This window comes from Phalacrocorax aristotelis, chromosome 2, assembly GCF_949628215.1.
Source record: "Phalacrocorax aristotelis chromosome 2, bGulAri2.1, whole genome shotgun sequence".
NCBI classification, from domain to species: Eukaryota; Metazoa; Chordata; class Aves; order Suliformes; family Phalacrocoracidae; genus Phalacrocorax; species Phalacrocorax aristotelis.
In genome coordinates this window covers 26410742-26428458 of record NC_134277.1, presented here as the reverse complement: position 1 = coordinate 26428458, position 17717 = coordinate 26410742, and the positions used below count along the sequence as shown (strand labels likewise).

Genomic DNA, 17717 nt, shown 5'->3' with positions numbered 1-17717 from the left:
ACCTATTATATATCCCCTTGATTAAAACTAGTTCCAGCATTAGAGGCACTCTCAGAGCAAAGCCCATTTTAAAAGGGATTTTTAGACCGGTAAACATGGTAAATGTCAACTGATGAGCTTTCTCAGCATCATCTTGGCATTGCAAGAAAAGTTGTGAAACTATTAAAAAATTAATTCTGTATCTCTGAAAATTGTGATCTGAATAGATTTCCAAATGAAATTTCATACAGGATAAAAAAGTAGATACTTCATGAGAAGATTGCTTTCATTTCATTTGCGTAATTGATAAAAACTAGAAACAGACTGAAACTCCTGTTGCTTACCTTGAAGGTAGGTCTTTTGCTGTGATAAAAATGTTTTAAAACCACTTCTTTAAAATACAGCATTATAGAACACCTTCATACTCTGTCTAAAATGTGGCATTTTGGAGTGCTGTCTGCTAGATTTTTAAGTGAGGAGAAAATTATTAGTTAATTGAAAGAAGTGCTGAAAAACAGCTCTGGCGTGCTCGGGAAGGAGGATTTAGATCTTTTCAAGGAAAATATGGGCAAACATATTTCACAGGCACAAATACCTGGAGGTGGGCATCTTCCTGAGCTCTGTGTAGACACACACATGCTGCCTGCGCACAGCATCCTGCGCACTGATTTGCACCATTGCTTATGTAAGTGAACTGCAGAGAAAGGAGCCCTCTTGACTCCTCTCCATCCACATAGGACAGCATTTATCTAATCCATAGTCCAGTTAGTGCCTTCAAACCCTAAAACTGAGTTGCACAAGTAGAGCAAAGAAGCATGGCAGTTTTAGAGAGTGCAAATTTAGGACGGGGACATGAAATAGATTCATGAGAGAGAACAGAATACAGAAGACTAACTACACGATCATGTATCATCAGGATGATATAAAAATGCAGAAGCCTGCAGTTTAGTTATATAATTAAACTTCAAACTGCTGACTGACAAGATAGATGTAATTTAACTGTGTGTAGTGACGGGTGGGTGTTTAATACACAAATGGTTAAATCATATTGCTGGTAGAACTGTCAGTACAAACAAGAGGAATGCTTCTTTTTCCACTCCAAGCAGAGACCATACATTTTTTTTTTCCTTTCCCTTTTTCCAAGGTCAGTTGTGTATGTATTTCCAGAACTTATTTCAAATGTTGGACAGTTTTAAAAATGCCACTGTTACATCATGCTCCCTAGGCTGAGATAATGACCCTTAAAGCCCTGGTGAAATAAACCTACAAATCTTCTAGAGAAGCCAATGTCCACAGATAAGAGAACTGTGACGTGCATGCTGAGGGAATAAGTGAAGGACATTCAACCTATCAAGGCTCTTCCATTTCAAAAAGTAGCATTAAATGATAATGAATGCTGAAGCAGTTCTGCCCAGGAACAGGTGAGATCTGCCCACGTTAGAGCATATTCTGGTTGAAGATAATATCTGAACTCACCTTAATTTTGGGGTTTTATATATGTGTGTATCCTTCTGTTGAAGCACTTTTTTTTCTTAGAAGAGGTTGTGAAAACAGATCTCACTTGGCTTGATCCTGGGATCATTGATGTCTGTGATAAAGTTCCCTTTTATATCAGGGACGGGGGGGTGAGGCCCTTCATTCCCCTCCAAGGCCACCTGGGACCTTGAAACATGATGCTTGCATGAAAGGTGTAAAGCAAATGTTAAGCACCCAGAAAAAGATCCTCCTTTGCCCAGTTCCTAAGGGAGCTTTGAAGGTGCTTATATTTTCTCTCATTTATGCTCTTTCTCTTGCTTTTTGCTGTATTTTTGATCAACAACTGAATCTACACAGGAGGCTGGCCCGTCTTTGGTCGTAAAGCTGTACACAGTGCCTCTGTTTGGTTTCCCTTTTACTAATGTTTCCCTTTCACTTATGCATGCAAAGGGAACATGCATATCCATCTGCAAATTCCTTGTGATTGGTCCATTTTACAAGTCTGCCTCTTCCCAGGCTGCCAGCGTATATGTTAAAAACCCACAGAATGTCCAGCATCTCCATGTAATACAATAATTTGCAGCAAAGCAGTGCAAACTTTTCATGATGAAAACCCACACCACGAAACATTCATCTGATGAGCGATCTTAACCCCAAAGTGGATTGCCAAAATGATGCCTAATCTTTTTTAGTGTTTTATCTCTCATTATTCATAGTCTTTTCTATTTTACCTTTTAACTCCTCTTGCACACCAGTGGCTTGCAGCTTCCAGCCACATTTCTAGCAGCTTCAGACCCCTATATGAACAGTGTCCTGGAAGCTTGCTGTACCAGCTGGGTCTTTCCCTTGTTGGCTTGTATCTACACACAGCTCAGAAAGCACCTTGCTTTCTCAGTTCAGGCAGAAATCCCGTATGTTTCTTAGGAAATAGACTGTATGTGCATTTGGGGGTCAGAATATTATCTTTAGTTTTAGAATTAATTTACTTCATTTTAAGTAGTAATGGGGAGCAAATTCAACACACTACAGCACTGGAAGTTTGCGGTAGGTTTTTATAAACTACCTGTTTTTCTTTATCTGCTTCTGTCTACTGGGTAACATAAGAAACTCCAGAGAAAATAATAATTATTGGAATCCCTTTGATGCATTAGATCTGATTCTAATAATAGATTAATGCTGACACAGCCACAGTGATCTTAGAGATAGTATTAGTTATTGTGGTACTATCCTACTTGAAGAATCACAGATTTTGAGTAAAACAGTTGGGCTGTTAAAGACTAAAATGAGAAACTCAAGATGGCTGATCTGTTTTCTGTCAGATTTGAGCTGAAGAGTATTTCCTCAGTCATAATGTTTATCTATGTCATCTTTCTTCTTATATGTAGAAGAGAAGATAAGTTTCTTTAAAGTTTTGAGCAATTTGCGATCAAGTATAATAAGCTCTACATGAAGTAACTTCTTCCTATGCTGTGTCTGGCACCCACCCACACAAAGATATTATTAAAGGGAAAGGAGAGGGAGAAGTACAAAGAATGTTACGTTTAAAATGAGAACTCTGAATTGCACAACAGCTGAGGCAAGTCACTTGTGACTGGAAGTGGGTAACTGTCCAAAGCGTGCAATGTTGTCAGCTGTGGCCTGTTTTCAGATTAAGGTTTTATACTGTACCATATCCATTTTACCTATCAGAATGGCCAATGGTCTTCATCCTTAAGCAGTGATACATGTTTTTTCCTTTTATCTTGCCTTAGTTTCTCTTTTCATGCCTGCAGTACAGAATTGTCCCAGGGATCTGTCAAAGAGAAGCAGTGGTGGGAACGAGGGTGAGGAATCAGCTCAGAAATAATCCCTCTGAATAAAGGTTTCCACAGGACAGTCCAGATCATGTTATTTCTAGTCATCTCATAATTCTAGTTTTAGGTCTTGTTTGTTTTTAATTCTGAAAATGAAAATATTTTATTCATAACAAGTAACTAAGAATCTGACAAAATTATTTGCCAGCTATTCACATTTTCTAATATGAAAAGAAAAAAAAACATCATTTAAATATATCTCTGAGTCACAGACTATGTAGCTTGGCAGGTTTCCCGTGGCACGATGCAGGATTCCTTGGCAAATGTTTCTTGGCTTTAGCTTTTTTTAGTTTCTTCACCATCACCTCGTTGCTCATATACACACAGACATACAATGTCCTAGATGTAACTACTACAACCTTACCAAATCCTCAGATTCCTTGTACCACTTCTGTAGACTGCTGCTATATTCTTTCCCTTTACATTTTTCTCTCCACTATGTCAAATTATCATGGACTTCATCTTTCAACACCGACCCCATGATGTCTAATGCCTTCAAAGCAGCAGTTACCTGTTCTGAAACCACTGCTTTTCTTCCCAGCACTTCTCCTTGCCATCTCTTCAACCAGACTGCCTAAGCCCTACTTGCCCAAAAAACAAGTTGTACCTTTCCCACCCATGATGCTCTTTTTATTTTAGGGAGTTCTTGTATGACTTCACTGAGTACATGTGGATTGCCAATATACAGACTGTTCACTGAGAATATTGGACATATATTCAAGGCAGTAATCAAGAGATTATCCTTATTGTTTTTATGTGATAACAACGAAGGGAATGGGATTCCCATCTGCTGTTGTCACCATGCTGAGCAAATGGCCTCGCAGAAAGAATCCAGATAGTTATTTTGGAAGTTGTTTCTCACATATCTGGAAAGATACAAGGCTTGTCTAGTCTTGGAGATGCTTGTATTGGAAAGTCCAGAATTGTCATGATAGATCTGTAATATATTTTGGTTATAAAGATAATTTCTTGACTTTTTTTTCAGTATTGTTTTTCTTCACATGACCTTTCTTCCACGTATCCATTTTACCTGTAGTTTAATAACTCAGTGACAGAAATTGAAAGATAGTTTCTAATCAGAGTGTCACTAATTGGTTCAAACTGTCAGCCACTATCAGACCTGCAGAAATCGTTTCCTCAATGCATGTGGTTTTATGAGACTATTTTCTTCCTTGTGTCTGCACTGCAGTATAGACTAGAGGAGTGCTTATCAATACCTTTAATTCCATTCTTTCTGAAAAACCTAACTTTTCTTATGAAAAGTTGCAGACCCTCTTTCCTTTGTAGACCAAAGGCTGAAAGTGAAGTCTAGAAGTAATGTGGTTGGTTTACAGTTAAACCTCATTTATCTCTTGGGTGTCATTGCATTGTCGATGTACACAATATTTTTAGAATTGCTTTGGCATATCCAAGGAGTTGCACCAGGGAAATTTTTTTCATGGAGACTTGCTTGGGAAAGGTATATATCTCAATTTTTACTGAGTAGCACAGACATGAAACACAGCATCTATAAAATAAAGTACTCAACCTTTCAGACACCAATATCCAGTTCAGATAGATGGAATATTCAGTGAAGGTGAAACTCAGCGTGAAACAACATCATGAGCTGAGTATATTCCTTTGGACAAGAGAAGAGAGCCTAAAGTTGCTGAATGGTGAAATCTAATTTGTTCAGCTACATATAAGCATGAGAGCCTTTCAGCCAGAAGATTAGTGGTGAAAGTCCTTTTAAACTATAAGCAGATGGAAACTTTTTCAGGATTTGTGAGGTTTTATGTTGCAACATTATATTGTGATCTGTATTTTTATTTCTGTATTATCACAGAACCTTAGAACAGGTGAGGTTGGAAGGGACCTCTGGAGATCGTCTGGTCCAACCCCACCCCGCCTCAAGCAGGACCACCTAGAACTGGTTGCCCAAGACCATGTGCAGATGGCTTTTGAATATCTCCAAAGCGGGAGGCTCCACAACCTCTTTGGGCGACCTGTGCTTGTGCTCGGTCACCCTCACAGTAAAAAATGTTTCCTTACATTCAAAGGGAACTTCCTGTGCTTCTGTTTGTGCCCGTTGCCTCTTGTCCTGTCACTGGGCACCACTGAAAAGAGCCTGGCACCATCTTCTTTGCACCCTCCGTTCATGTGTTTATATGTATTAAAAAGATCCCCCCTGAGCCTTCTCTTCTCTAGGCTAAACAGTCCCAGCTCTCCCAGCCTTTCCTCATATGTCAGATGCTCCAGTCCCTTAATCACCTCTGTGGCCCTTTCCTGGTGTCTCTCCAGTATGTCCATGTCACTTTTGTACTGGGGAACTCAGAATTGGACCCAGCGCTCCAGGTGTGGCCTCATCAGTGCTAAGAAGAGGGAAGGATCGCCTCCCTCAACCTGCTGGTAATGCTGTTCCGCATGCAGCCCAGAAGTTATATGCATGTTTGTGTTGGACTGCCATATAAAAAGGTAGATAGATTTATCCTGGAAAAATAGTCACAATGCAGACTCATAGCTAATATTCATTTAACTGTGCAGCTGCACATTTTGTACCTCAGGAACTAAGGTACATGCTTATTGACTCAGCAGGAGTTTATTTTAGCAGCACAGGGTAGTAACATGGTGCCTCCAACTCATCTTCGTATCTGTAGGCTAAGGGCATTCTGGTCCTACATTAGACATGAAAGGGGTTTTCTTCCATTCAGTGGACACCATTCCAGAGGCGGTAGATAATGGTCAAGCTCCAAGGCCTGGAGAAGGAGTGGTCAAACACGATGGACACTTGCAGATTCCCTGCAACATTTTCCTCCTCCCGTTTCCCTAAAAAATCAAAGAAGCGGCAACCAACAAAAATAGGAAATTATGGGGACACAGCAACATCTGAGATTTCTTGAGTAAATCTCAGGTCCCACCTTCTTCCCTACTCAAGTACGTGTTTTGTAACAGCAATGGTGTTGGAGCCCTCAGAGCATGGATTTTTGTAGGAAGCAAAGTCAGGGAATGTTGAGAGGATCAAGGAACTACACAAAAGGCAAGTGGGTCTGCATGGAGAGCCCTTTCCATCATTGGACTATCCATCTTTCCTGAGACACATGTACGCACAGATTTTAGGAGTTGAAGTCAGAGGACAGACTCACATCTTCTACCACAGGAGATTAATCCAGTTCCATGCCTTTCTCAAGGAAAAAAAGGAATTCTACAAAATCAGACTCTCAGAGTTTAACCAGTCTTACACAGATTATCATCACAAAGAGAACACATCCCCAGTTAAGCACTTCTGGATTGAGCTTGCATAAATAAACCTCAGGGAGTGAGTGGGTGAGTGAGTCAAGCGAAAGATACCAAGAACAAAGGTGAAATTTTGCATTTCTGTGGCTGCTGAGTATGCTCTCAGTTCAGTCGTACTGGGGAAGCTGATGTCCACCTTTAAGAATAGAATTTTTTTTTAAATGGCTTGAAGTGAAGGTTTTCTTGTACTGGACTTGCAGTGCTGGCAAGTATTTACCAAAGATTAACTAGTGCCAAAATGTGTGATCTTCATACGGCTGCTGATTAAGTGGATCTACTTCCCCAATCATCCGTCCAATATTCCAATTGAACCTCCAGCCAAAATTCATGAGGCAAATTTCATTACGTTAGTGGTGCCTAACCTGGAGTTGGCATTCTGTTGTAGTCATGATGGTGGGATGGATAGGAGGCTGAAAGATTAATTAATAACACTTCATTATGATGAAATATCAAAGTATGTTGGAAGGTCACCTTGTGTTGTATAATTATATATTCAAAAGAATTTAAATTCTTGCTTCAGCCCTTAGTGAATCTGAGGCAGCAGCAACGATGGGAAAAACCTGCCTCAAAAATCCCAAGAATCATACTTGTTTTGGCATGACACTGCCTAAGGTGATTTGCAGACAAGGCTCACTTTGCCAAGCTTTCACATTAACACAAGGTTCAGCATACATTTTAAAACATTAAATCAGCTTTCCATTTGCATGGATAGCATCATTTGATTGTGTAGATTTTGTTAGTTTAAAAGGCCCCAATATTCTAATGCTGGAGCCAAAACTAAATACTCAAAGTAGCCTTATGTTAATAATTTTAAGTAGTCATTCAAAAAACATGTCTAAGATTGTCATATTGTCTCACTTTGGAAGATATGGACTGTGTCTGCTGCCACAAACAATACTAGGATTGTAGCTACTGACCATTTTGAAAATCAGGCTCAAAACTTACAGCAGAAGTAGTTGCACCTGTCTGAGTGAAGTTAAGATTTATTTGTTTGTAGAAGCCAGTATTGCTGGATGCCTTAAAGCCTAAAAAAATACAGAAACCTCTAAGTATGAGTTGAAACGGTCTTGCCAAAGAGGATGCAGTTAGTAAATATCATGGATATCTAGGAAGCAGTGCATCCCGTTATTTATGATTTATTTGGAATCAAAATAAATAAAGCCCTCTATGGACAAGTAACAGGCTACTGCATTTACCCCATCAGTTTCAATCTGATGTTGTAGGGTTTCAAATCAGACTTGACGAAATTGTTCTCTCAATTTCCCTGTGCAAAGCAGTTTGCAATGTAAGTGGATACGACATGACTTGAATGGCAGCGAACATGAAAGAGACAAAATGCATGTTTAGTTCATCAAAGATGGTCAGCATGTCTTCCAGTTATTGCTCTGCTCTTTTTCTCAGTAGCACAGATTTCTGCAGAGATTATTAAGTCTAACTGAGAAATGTCACAGTGCTCTGCATCTACTTACTGTATTTGGTGTGGACCCACAAGGTAGGCAGTGACATGGAGCTATTGTCTATGTGAGAGTGTGAATGTGAATGTGAATGTGAATGTGAATGTGAATGTGAATGTGAATGTGAATGCTTCAGGATGTGAAGGGCCATTTTTCAGAATTAACTCATGGTTAGCAAAAGGAGATCCAGATCCTACACCTCCTCCTGCGTATGGGCAATGAGAGGGGAAGGGCCATAGCTGAGTACTCCTTGTTCTCCCAGTGTAGATGGGAGAGGTCTTTGCCTATGAAGAGCAACGGTGAAATTATGTCTTTGGCTATCACTGCTGTTAAGGACCTGTATCAGACAGAAGAAAAGGAGTATGCAGAGAGAGACAGGAGAACTGACGTTTCTCCAAAGGCTGCCAATGAAAACATGGGAATATGCATTGTTTGTCAAGTCACAGGTCTCAGTTGATCAGTTTTGAGAACTAACCGTAAGTTTAAAGCATGCACTGTACTCCGAGAGCTGTGCTCCAGAAGAGGTGTGGCCCAGCTATCAGTCAAGATAATATCTCAGTTTGCAGTGTGTCGGAATTGTGTTTCTTGGAGTAATCTACCATTTGTTGAACCAAAATGGTACACAACATCTGGGGCCTGATCTTCACAGATGCCCTCATTCTTGGCTGGATCCTTAATCATCCATCAGTAATCTGTTGAAATGTCTTGGGAGTTTGAACATAAAATCACACTGTTTATCACACCTGACTGAATTCAACACAAAGATGGCAATATAGCCACACAGTCTTACAAATCTGAATTTCATAGGCACTAGTATTTTATAAATGATGAGTGAAAATATTTGAAATTGCACTTTGGAAAGAAAAAGTGTGTACCACTCTCTGAAAGTATTTTTAGTTGTCGTTTTTTTTCTGAAAGCCTTTTGGACATTCAGCCTATTAATTTGTTTCTTTCCTGAACATTTATTTATTTACGCAGCAGAAGTATTCCTCTCCTTCAAGGTAAATTCTGTACTGTTTCACAACCCATTCTTTACAGACCTTCATAAATCCATTGTCATTTATTTGACCCCTTAAACCTAGGAACACATTTCCAATATATAATATACAAGAAATTTAATTTTGAATTTATATCCATAATAATTAATCTCTAGTTTTATTATGTTTTAATTGATTTCATGACATTCACTCTGTTATTGTCTCTCTAAACAGCTATTTAAGTATGTTCTTTATAATGAAAACTATTTTGTTAATGATATAATTCATAGGATAGTATCAGCTGAGAGAGAGGAAGTTATTTCATGTTAAAGGATGCAATTAAATTTTCAAAAGTAGCATATTCAAAAATATGTGTCATCTGTCCCCCTTTCTATCAGTTCTAGCAGAAACTTGAAAGGTACACTCACAGACTGGATAAAACATGGAGGCAGAAGAAGTGAGGTCTCAAAAAAAATAACATTTTCACCTTACGTTGGCAGCTGTCAATGACAAATGTAAATTCACATTAATTAAAGCAAGTCACATCCTAAAAATATTTCTTTATTCTTTCAGACCACTCTTCCGTGGAAATTCAGATGTTGATCAGCTAGGAAAAATCTTTGAGTAAGTAATAACTAGTTGCATTATGTCAATATCTGTTTAATATTGAAACACTGTGAGGTTTCTTTGCCATGTTTTTATGCAATAATGTGACTAGAACAAAGTATTCCTAGAACATATTTCCTATTGCTACCGTATGCAACATAATATTTCCGTGTATTCTGTGTCAGAGTGGGAGGAGGAAGCAACATGGAACATAGTTCTGCAGAACTAACAGCCATCACCAGGAAGTTATGAGAGACTTCTGTTTCAGGCTTCTTAAATCTCTTAAACATATTGTGCATGTACTACTCATGCATATTCCTGAACAGTTAGATCCAAGAGTTTCTTTTCACATAAACAGACACAGGGGTTTTATTTTTCAGTAATTTCTTTGTGTATTTCAGAAAACGTTAGAATACTTTAAAATTGTTATGCAACTGAAATCCCTAAGATGATTACCAATAGCTTCTTTGCAGAAAAGGCTTCTGTACCTAAGAGAATATTTTAGTTTTTAAAATATATGTGTAGCCTGTTAAAATGATTAACAGTCCATATTTTGGTCAGGAAGGTAACTGTGAGAACAGAAGGAATATCAGCATTTTAACATGTGCTTTGTGAGAGATGAACTAATTGGCTTTATTTTAAAACCATTTTACAAAATGTATAAGAATCATGGAAATTTAAGATCTGATGTAGGTATCATAGGAAATCAAAGCCACATAGGGCCAGTCCCAGCTGGAGAGAATGAATGCCCATTTGCCTATGCACCTCTGGCTTCCCTTTTTGTTTGGAGGGGCTGCAGGGATCCAGGGATCTCGATGAAATAAGAGATAGGTAGCGGGGGGGGGGAGGGGGGGGCTGAAATATTATGCTTTTGAAGATATTCCTAAGAGATAGTAAAATTTCTAAGGAGAAGAGCTTAAAAAGAACTAATAATGAAGTTCTCTGTTTTTCCAGTTCTCAAATCATAACAGATCTGTTTCTAAGCATTTTCATTATTTAATATGAAGTTCCTAAATTGCAGGTCTTGATTTCACACAGTTGACTTCCCCTTCCTGCATACCATACCAGTGTATGTGACTCACTTGCGTGGTTAATTTGTCATGCGCTGAATAGCTCTTCCTGCCCAATCCAGAAAAATCAGTCCTGAAAGTTTACTTTTAATTCTTCTGCCAAAGCTACTCCTTTAGTCCTACAATATTCTGCTTATTAAATGAAGACAGTTTTGATACATGCAACATATTTTATAATTTAAAAAGACATAGCTGTGACTTTGTAAATTATTTTGATTAACTGGCCTAGGATTAATCCCATAGCTGCTAACCGCAGCCTCCAATGGGGATCTTTCCATCCCTAGGGGCCGAGATTACCTGTGCAGAAAAGAATTCATCAAGAAGAGAAAATGCCATGCTAATATTAGAAGAAATTCCTTATTGCACATCTACTTAAAGAGAAAGTTTGTTTTTGCCTCTTTAGTGCAGTTCTCCTTAAATAGTGCAAAATTTTTTCTTGGGGGGGGGGGGGGGGTTGTTATGCTAACTAGTGTTTATTTTGTGTTTTCACAGCTGGAGAACCCCCTACAGTTAGGCATAGCTCTTCTTGTAGGAGGATTGTTTCTTTCTACATTAGTGACTCATTCTGCAGACTAATTTGGACAGAAAGTAGTTTCAGGATTTTTGTGCAATCTGGACTGATGCATTCCTTCAGATAATTGGGCTGTGGTCTTCCTTTGCGTTACCTGTGCATTCTGATTTGCTTCATGCAAAATTCCACCGTGTTTGAGGGTAAATGCCTCGGAGGTGGCCCAAAACAATTTCCAACTTTCCCAGGACACCATCAGCGTGTGGGATATCCTCATAGATTTCAGGCTCAATGCTGCAATGGTTTGAGCAGACTTGTCTCCCATTGTGATCAATGGGAGTGGAAAGTACTCAGCATTTCTCAAGACCAGGTCTGAACCTTTGGCAGGAGGTGAAACTCATCCAAGATACTCCCAAACTTAGTCACTGAAATGGTAGTGCTACCAGACCAGAGAGAGGGCATCTACTGAGGCGCTCATTATCAAGAGTTGAGTCCTTCATAAGTGTGTAACTAAAAATGTCTCTCCTTTCCACTCTCAGTCTTGTCCACCCTACCTGTCTGACAGGCCGTCTCCTTTTTTCTTTTTGTTAGCTTTGCCTGTGCTTGTGCTTATTCTGCCCTGTTCATGCTCTCTCATGCAAACGTTAAAAAAACCTGGGACTAGCCAAACACATTTGAATGGCAGGTTAAACTCCATTGTTATTTAAAATATTTAACTCCCCCATCTTCCTACGGTGCTATTTGTATTATAGCTAATACGGGTTCAGATCCTCTAACAGCTAATCGCATGGCTTTAACCACCCCATACCCCCACTGTACTAGTGACGATAAAAGTAAAATTCAATTTTTCGTGCAAATTTAACTTATCATTTCCCAAGAGCTGTGATATCTCCAGACATAGTAAAATTAAATTGTCCTGAGATTTTAATCGCTTTGCCCTTCTGCCATGCTGTTGCTTTGAGGACACATTAATTTTCAGAAGTATTTTAGGTAAGAAAAATTACAATCTAAAATCCATGTAGGTAGATGTGGAGTAATTCCACTAAATTCACGAGGTAACGTATGATTTACATCAAAGTGTTTGGCCCATGGCCTCACCCGGTCTTATTACCAACCTCAGTAAGAAGGAAGGTCAATGCTGCTCCCTAGTGACGCTTTTTCATGTTCCTTCTTGCCTTACCCTGTCAGCATTTCCATTAAAAATCTCGATTTTACAAGCTGTAAAAAATTATTTTCCCTTAATCCTGACAAGTAATGTATGGTCTTTTCCAGAATTTCCATCAGAAACTGGCATTTCAACCCCACAAATATTAGCATCAGACTAAAAATGTATGAGATATGATCCATCGTTGCAGGTTTACCTACCATTTATTTGGGTTTTAAACCTTAGCATGATTATTTAATACGTATAAATATCTTCTAGGATTTAAAGAATAAAAAAATAAATTAAAGAAATAAATTAAAATATTCTATTAAAGGGTAAAGAAAAACTAAAATACAGTTGAAAGTAAAACCATAAAGACACTCAAGGCCTATGCCACTTCTGAACTGAGACTTTAAAACCTGTATTGTAAAGCAAATTAATTGTTTAAATTTGGGCAACAATTACTGCACATAGCTTTGAAGCATTATGAAACATCCCTTTTATTGCCTTACCCTCATCTTGACCCACACTTTTCTCTTAGTCCCTATTCTTGTGAATAAAGATCCTTGCATGCAATTCCCCTTTGAAACTTACTGCTTTTAATCATTCTGGAGTGACATATCTTGCACCATCCAGTCAAGAGCTGAGCAACTTTCTTCAAAGCACTCAGCCCTTTTTCAACAAAAAGGCTAAGAAAACTGAGACCTAGGCCAGAAGATTGCACCGGCCACAGAATGATTTCTACCAAGCACACTGAGGACCTACACTCATCAGCCTCTATTCACAGAGATCAATGCACTACTCTACGATTAATCTCATTTAAACAGAAAGACTTACAAAGTAAACTGCCACTCAGTATAATCAATATAAAGGGGAGACTACATAAATGTTCAGACATAATGTTATGTTTTTAATTTCACAGTGTAATTGGGCTCCCAGAAGAAGAGGACTGGCCTAATGACGTTGCCCTTCCAAGAAATGCTTTCGCTTCCAGACCCGCACAACCTATTGAAAAATTTGTACCAGATATTGATGAACTGGGCAAAGACTTGCTTCTTGTGAGTTTCTATTTGTTGTTCTCCAAGCCATGTGACTGATAGTTCCCAGTGTGCATGCAACACGCAAAGAAACATTTATGTTTCCATTTAATGGGGTTATTAAAGAAAAGATCAAAAGTAGGTAAAGTCATGTGAATCTGTGAAACCAGCACAAAGATACCACTTTGGCTCAAGAGGTGTCAGAGCTAAGAAGAGTTAGAGAATAGGAAACTGGTCAGGCAAGTACCTGTTCGATCTGTCTTTAGACCTTGTGCTTAGATCATTACTGACCACTGTTGTGCCCCTGATTCAGCCATTCTTACAGTATAAGCCTGATGTGAGAACAAAAATTGATCTACCATTTTTCATGGTATAGTGGACCCAGTACAAAGCAGAAAATTGGCCGTAGGGGCAGATTACATCTGCATGCCTTCTACTGAATGCTGAAAAATTGAGATCTGGAATTCACCAATTGTTGCCTCTTACAAGTGGCAGGATTAAATGGAAACAAATTGTGCTGGTACAACTGGTAACACTGAATTCAATTAAATTATTTCCATCATTTTTGTGGTTATGTTATAAACCCCAGCCCTGAAGTTCAGTCTTGGAATGGAATATAGGGAATGGCCTTGCCTTGGTTTGCCTTATGCTGTGCTTGTTGAAATCTAGCGAAATTTTTCCTCTGGAAGCCTTTAAAAGACCTTGGTTGACATGGGCTCAGTAGAGTGGGCTCAGTGCAACTCTTGAAAGACTTGCTGTATCCCTTCAGGGACTCCCTGAACTGCTATATCTGGCCAACATTATCTGTACAGAACAGCAGAATGTCCTCCATTGTCCTTATGACTGCAGCTCCCAGCTGCGATAAGCTGGACTACATCTGGACTCTTGAAATGACAGGGGAGAAAAGCATCTGTTGTGCTTGCAGGCAGCCTAGAAATGGAAGCTAGACATGGGACAAGAATTAGATTCCTGGAACAACAAGGAATAAAATATGGCAGAGATCTCAGTGAGTGTGAGGCATGATGGGGGGAGGAAGAAGACAAATATGTATGCCTAGAAGGTGAGGTGGGAAGGGAAGCTGTTCCTGTGAGGCAAAGAGATGAGAACTGGGAGCCATAGGTGAAAGGGGAGAGTAGGACTGGAAGTAACTGAATTAAATTTCAGAAGTTAAGTGATAGACATTTTGACACAAGAAAAGAAAGTAGGAGTAGGAAGTCGTTAGATAAGGGTAGTAGGAAGAATACTATTTGGAGATGAATGAAGGAAGAGAAGAACAAGGTATAAAACACAGGGCTATGGGAGAGTTTTCAGTGCTGGCTGGACAAAGGCTGGGATAAAGATCTGGAAAGAAAGCAAGCAAAGTACAACTAGGAAGAAGAGGGAGAAACTGAACACAAAACATTAGCTTACAAAGGCTATGAAGTCAAAGACCAAACACCTATAGAAATGCTGAGCCTAGGAATGAATCTTATGATGCCGTCCATGTTCGTATTACCACAAAAGAACAGCGCATTGAACACCGAGGGGATTCAAAGGTTGTTCATGAATGGTTGCTCCCTGCAGTCTGTGAGACAGATGTCCTGAGCATGTGAATTCAAGAAAACCTGCATTCTGGGATTTCCTAAACTATGAATACTTGAATTTTCCAACTTGTTATTTTCTATTAGCTTTGGGGAGGCCATATTCATACACTATGACCCCACTGCTTATTTTAATATGGATGGCCATCTTATCATGCAGCACCTACTAAGATTCTGTTGTGTCTCATACCGACCATAAACTGAAGGTGTCATGCATTAATGTATATATGCAATGTTAGCACTGTTAACTGTACAATTTGGTTAAAACCAACTTCTTTTCATATTTACAGAAATGCCTAGCCTTCAATCCAGCCAAGAGAATATCTGCCTATGTTGCCCTCTCTCACCCGTATTTCCATGATCTGGAGAAATGCAAGGAGAATCTGGACTCTCACATGTCATCCAGCCAAAACTCCAGTGAGGTGAATGCATCATAATGCTGACTGAAGATGAACCACAAATGAACAAGACATGTAGCTGACAAGGCCACTGTCCCATACCAACCACATAGCTGTTCTAGCAAAGAGCATTATTTGGAGGTTCTATGCACTTATCTTTTCTTTTGGGATTGTGATGTGCTTATCCAGGAAATCAATCTAGTTTACTTTCATAAGAGCAACAAAAAGGCCAGGGCTTTGACCTGCTCCCATTGCAGCTTTATGTTTGTTTTGTTTTTGTTTTGTTTATCTACCTGGGAAAATTCCAGAGGAAGAGAAGCTGCTGACTGGTTTTGCTGCCATTTTATCCTTTTAATATTGAATGCTGCCAGTGTGAAGTAGGATGATCAAGTCATTGCCAAAACATGATGCAATCTCTCTCTCTAGCTGCTGAAGCATGATTTGGTACTTTTTTATTATTATTATGTGATCTCTTACAGTGATATTTAAAGAATGGCATTGAAACATCAGCTCTCTGCAACCTGCAGTTAACTGATACACGCATTAATACATCCAGCTGCTGTTAATTCATAGCATATATGCAGGTGCTTCCCCACCTGAAAACTTGGATGGATTACTTTATCATTTAATTGCTCTATCGAAATAACTGTGATGATGGTCATCAGAATAAATGCCTCAACTTTTAGTTTTTTTCATACACAAACAAGTTATTATCTAGCTACGTTTGTGTGCATGTTGCAAAAAACAAGTGTTTTAAAAATCTTCTAGAGTCCTGCTGTTAAAGACTCTTTTTTCCAAATGGTTAGTTTGTGTTGAAATCCAGGCATGTTCTAGCCCATCATCTAACCCATCATTCCCCCCTGAAAACAGCTGCAAGCACATTTTCTTTCTCTCATTCCAAATTTTCTGATATGCAGCTCAAAGACATGAGCAGAGCCAATGAAAAACAATACAGATTTTCACCTTCAACCTGTTATGAATATCATCCAAAAGGAAACTAGAAGAAATATTTCCAGTTCAGAAGCAGAGAATCCTATACCTGTAATAAGCACAGATATGTATTTGTGCTGAATTGTATGCTGTATACCGCGCTGCCTTACCTGCAACACACCCCCATGCATCACAAGTGCATGAACATTACTGTCTCAGAGTCCCTCAGATGTCATTTATTAAGCAGACTTGTTTTCTATGCAGAAATGCATGAGCTTCTCTCCTAAACCACCATGTGGGTATACTGGCACATGCTTTTCCAGTAGGGTTAATGTGCCATTATTGAATGTCAAAATAACTAAGCAATTCACATGCCTTTACAGCACAGTTATTTTAAATATTACATTAAATTTTTATATTTAGTATTTTTACCTTAACTAAAATATATTTTCAGTATTTTAAAAAGAAACTTTTATTTTTTTAATACTGTACTGGGAAAAAAGAAATATTTTAAATCCATAAGAGCTGTTCCCTAGCACGACTTTAGTGCATTTCATGGATATGACTTGGGGGAAAATATTGATCCAACGAGTTAGCCCGTATCATAAAACCATAAATATACACTATTGCAGTATAACTGATGATAAGTGAGGCAGCTAGCTTTGCTTACTCCTGTGATAGTCCCTTAGGCTTCTCTCTTCCTCATCTCTATTTCGTCTTGTCTAGCTAGTGAGCCAGCATTATATCCTCATTCACAGCATGCTTGGCAGAAGCAGGTCCTTAGCAGTGAGTTGAGCAACATAATTTTTCCAGCTCTGGCATGGGAACTTGTAGCCGTCTCCCTGGCAGGTTTCTCAGGCCTGTGACCGACTGGCTGTTGTGGCAAACTTCACTGTTAACTCCCTTTCAGGTATCTGCACTGTCTGGGACACGGCCCATTGCTAAGGTAGCGAGTGGATCTTATCTGTCTCTTGGATAAAGCTTTTTGTTACTGTTGGACACATAAGTATGCGGTGTATGGTCTGTTTTAAATAACACAATTTTTAAAAGGACCACTTGCATGCATGCATGCAGTGGCCTGTGCTTTTCTTCATGCCCAGAATGATGCCTGTGCAAAACCTACCAGCATGAACAGGCAAGTTGCAAATTAGGCCTGGCAAGAGCATGCACGAGGCATCTGCACACAGAGATACTACCAATGCATAACACAAGGATTTTGGAAGCTCTATGAGCAGCAAGCTGAAGACCAAGGAGCGGTCACAGCAGCTAACCCTCTAATCTTGGCCTTGCCTCTGTCATTCTCTCTGTTCCTACATCCAAGGGGAACTGCGAACCCACTGCACTGGTGTTATCTCAGCCCTATTCCTCCACGATCAATGGACCTGAGTGTGAATAGGTTTTAACATTCATAGAAAAGGATGCGCCAGAATGA

The 17717-nt window shown here is 39.2% G+C and overlaps 1 protein-coding gene across 3 annotated transcripts in view; it reads left to right on the top strand.

The window, feature by feature from the left end:
* CDK6 (cyclin dependent kinase 6) overlaps positions 1–17717 on the top strand; it is a 141351-nt gene that overhangs the window by 115089 nt on the left and 8545 nt on the right. For 2 of the 3 annotated variants that reach the window (XM_075082827.1, XM_075082828.1), the window contains exons 6-8: positions 9586–9636; positions 13263–13398; positions 15248–16343. In XM_075082827.1, coding sequence (XP_074938928.1) covers positions 9586–9636; positions 13263–13398; positions 15248–15394 — 334 coding nt within the window. In that variant the 3' untranslated portion in view covers positions 15395–16343. Of the gene's footprint in view, positions 1–9585; positions 9637–13262; positions 13399–15247; positions 16344–17717 lie in introns of those variants that run through there. The other variant, XM_075082829.1, reaches the window with a different exon arrangement.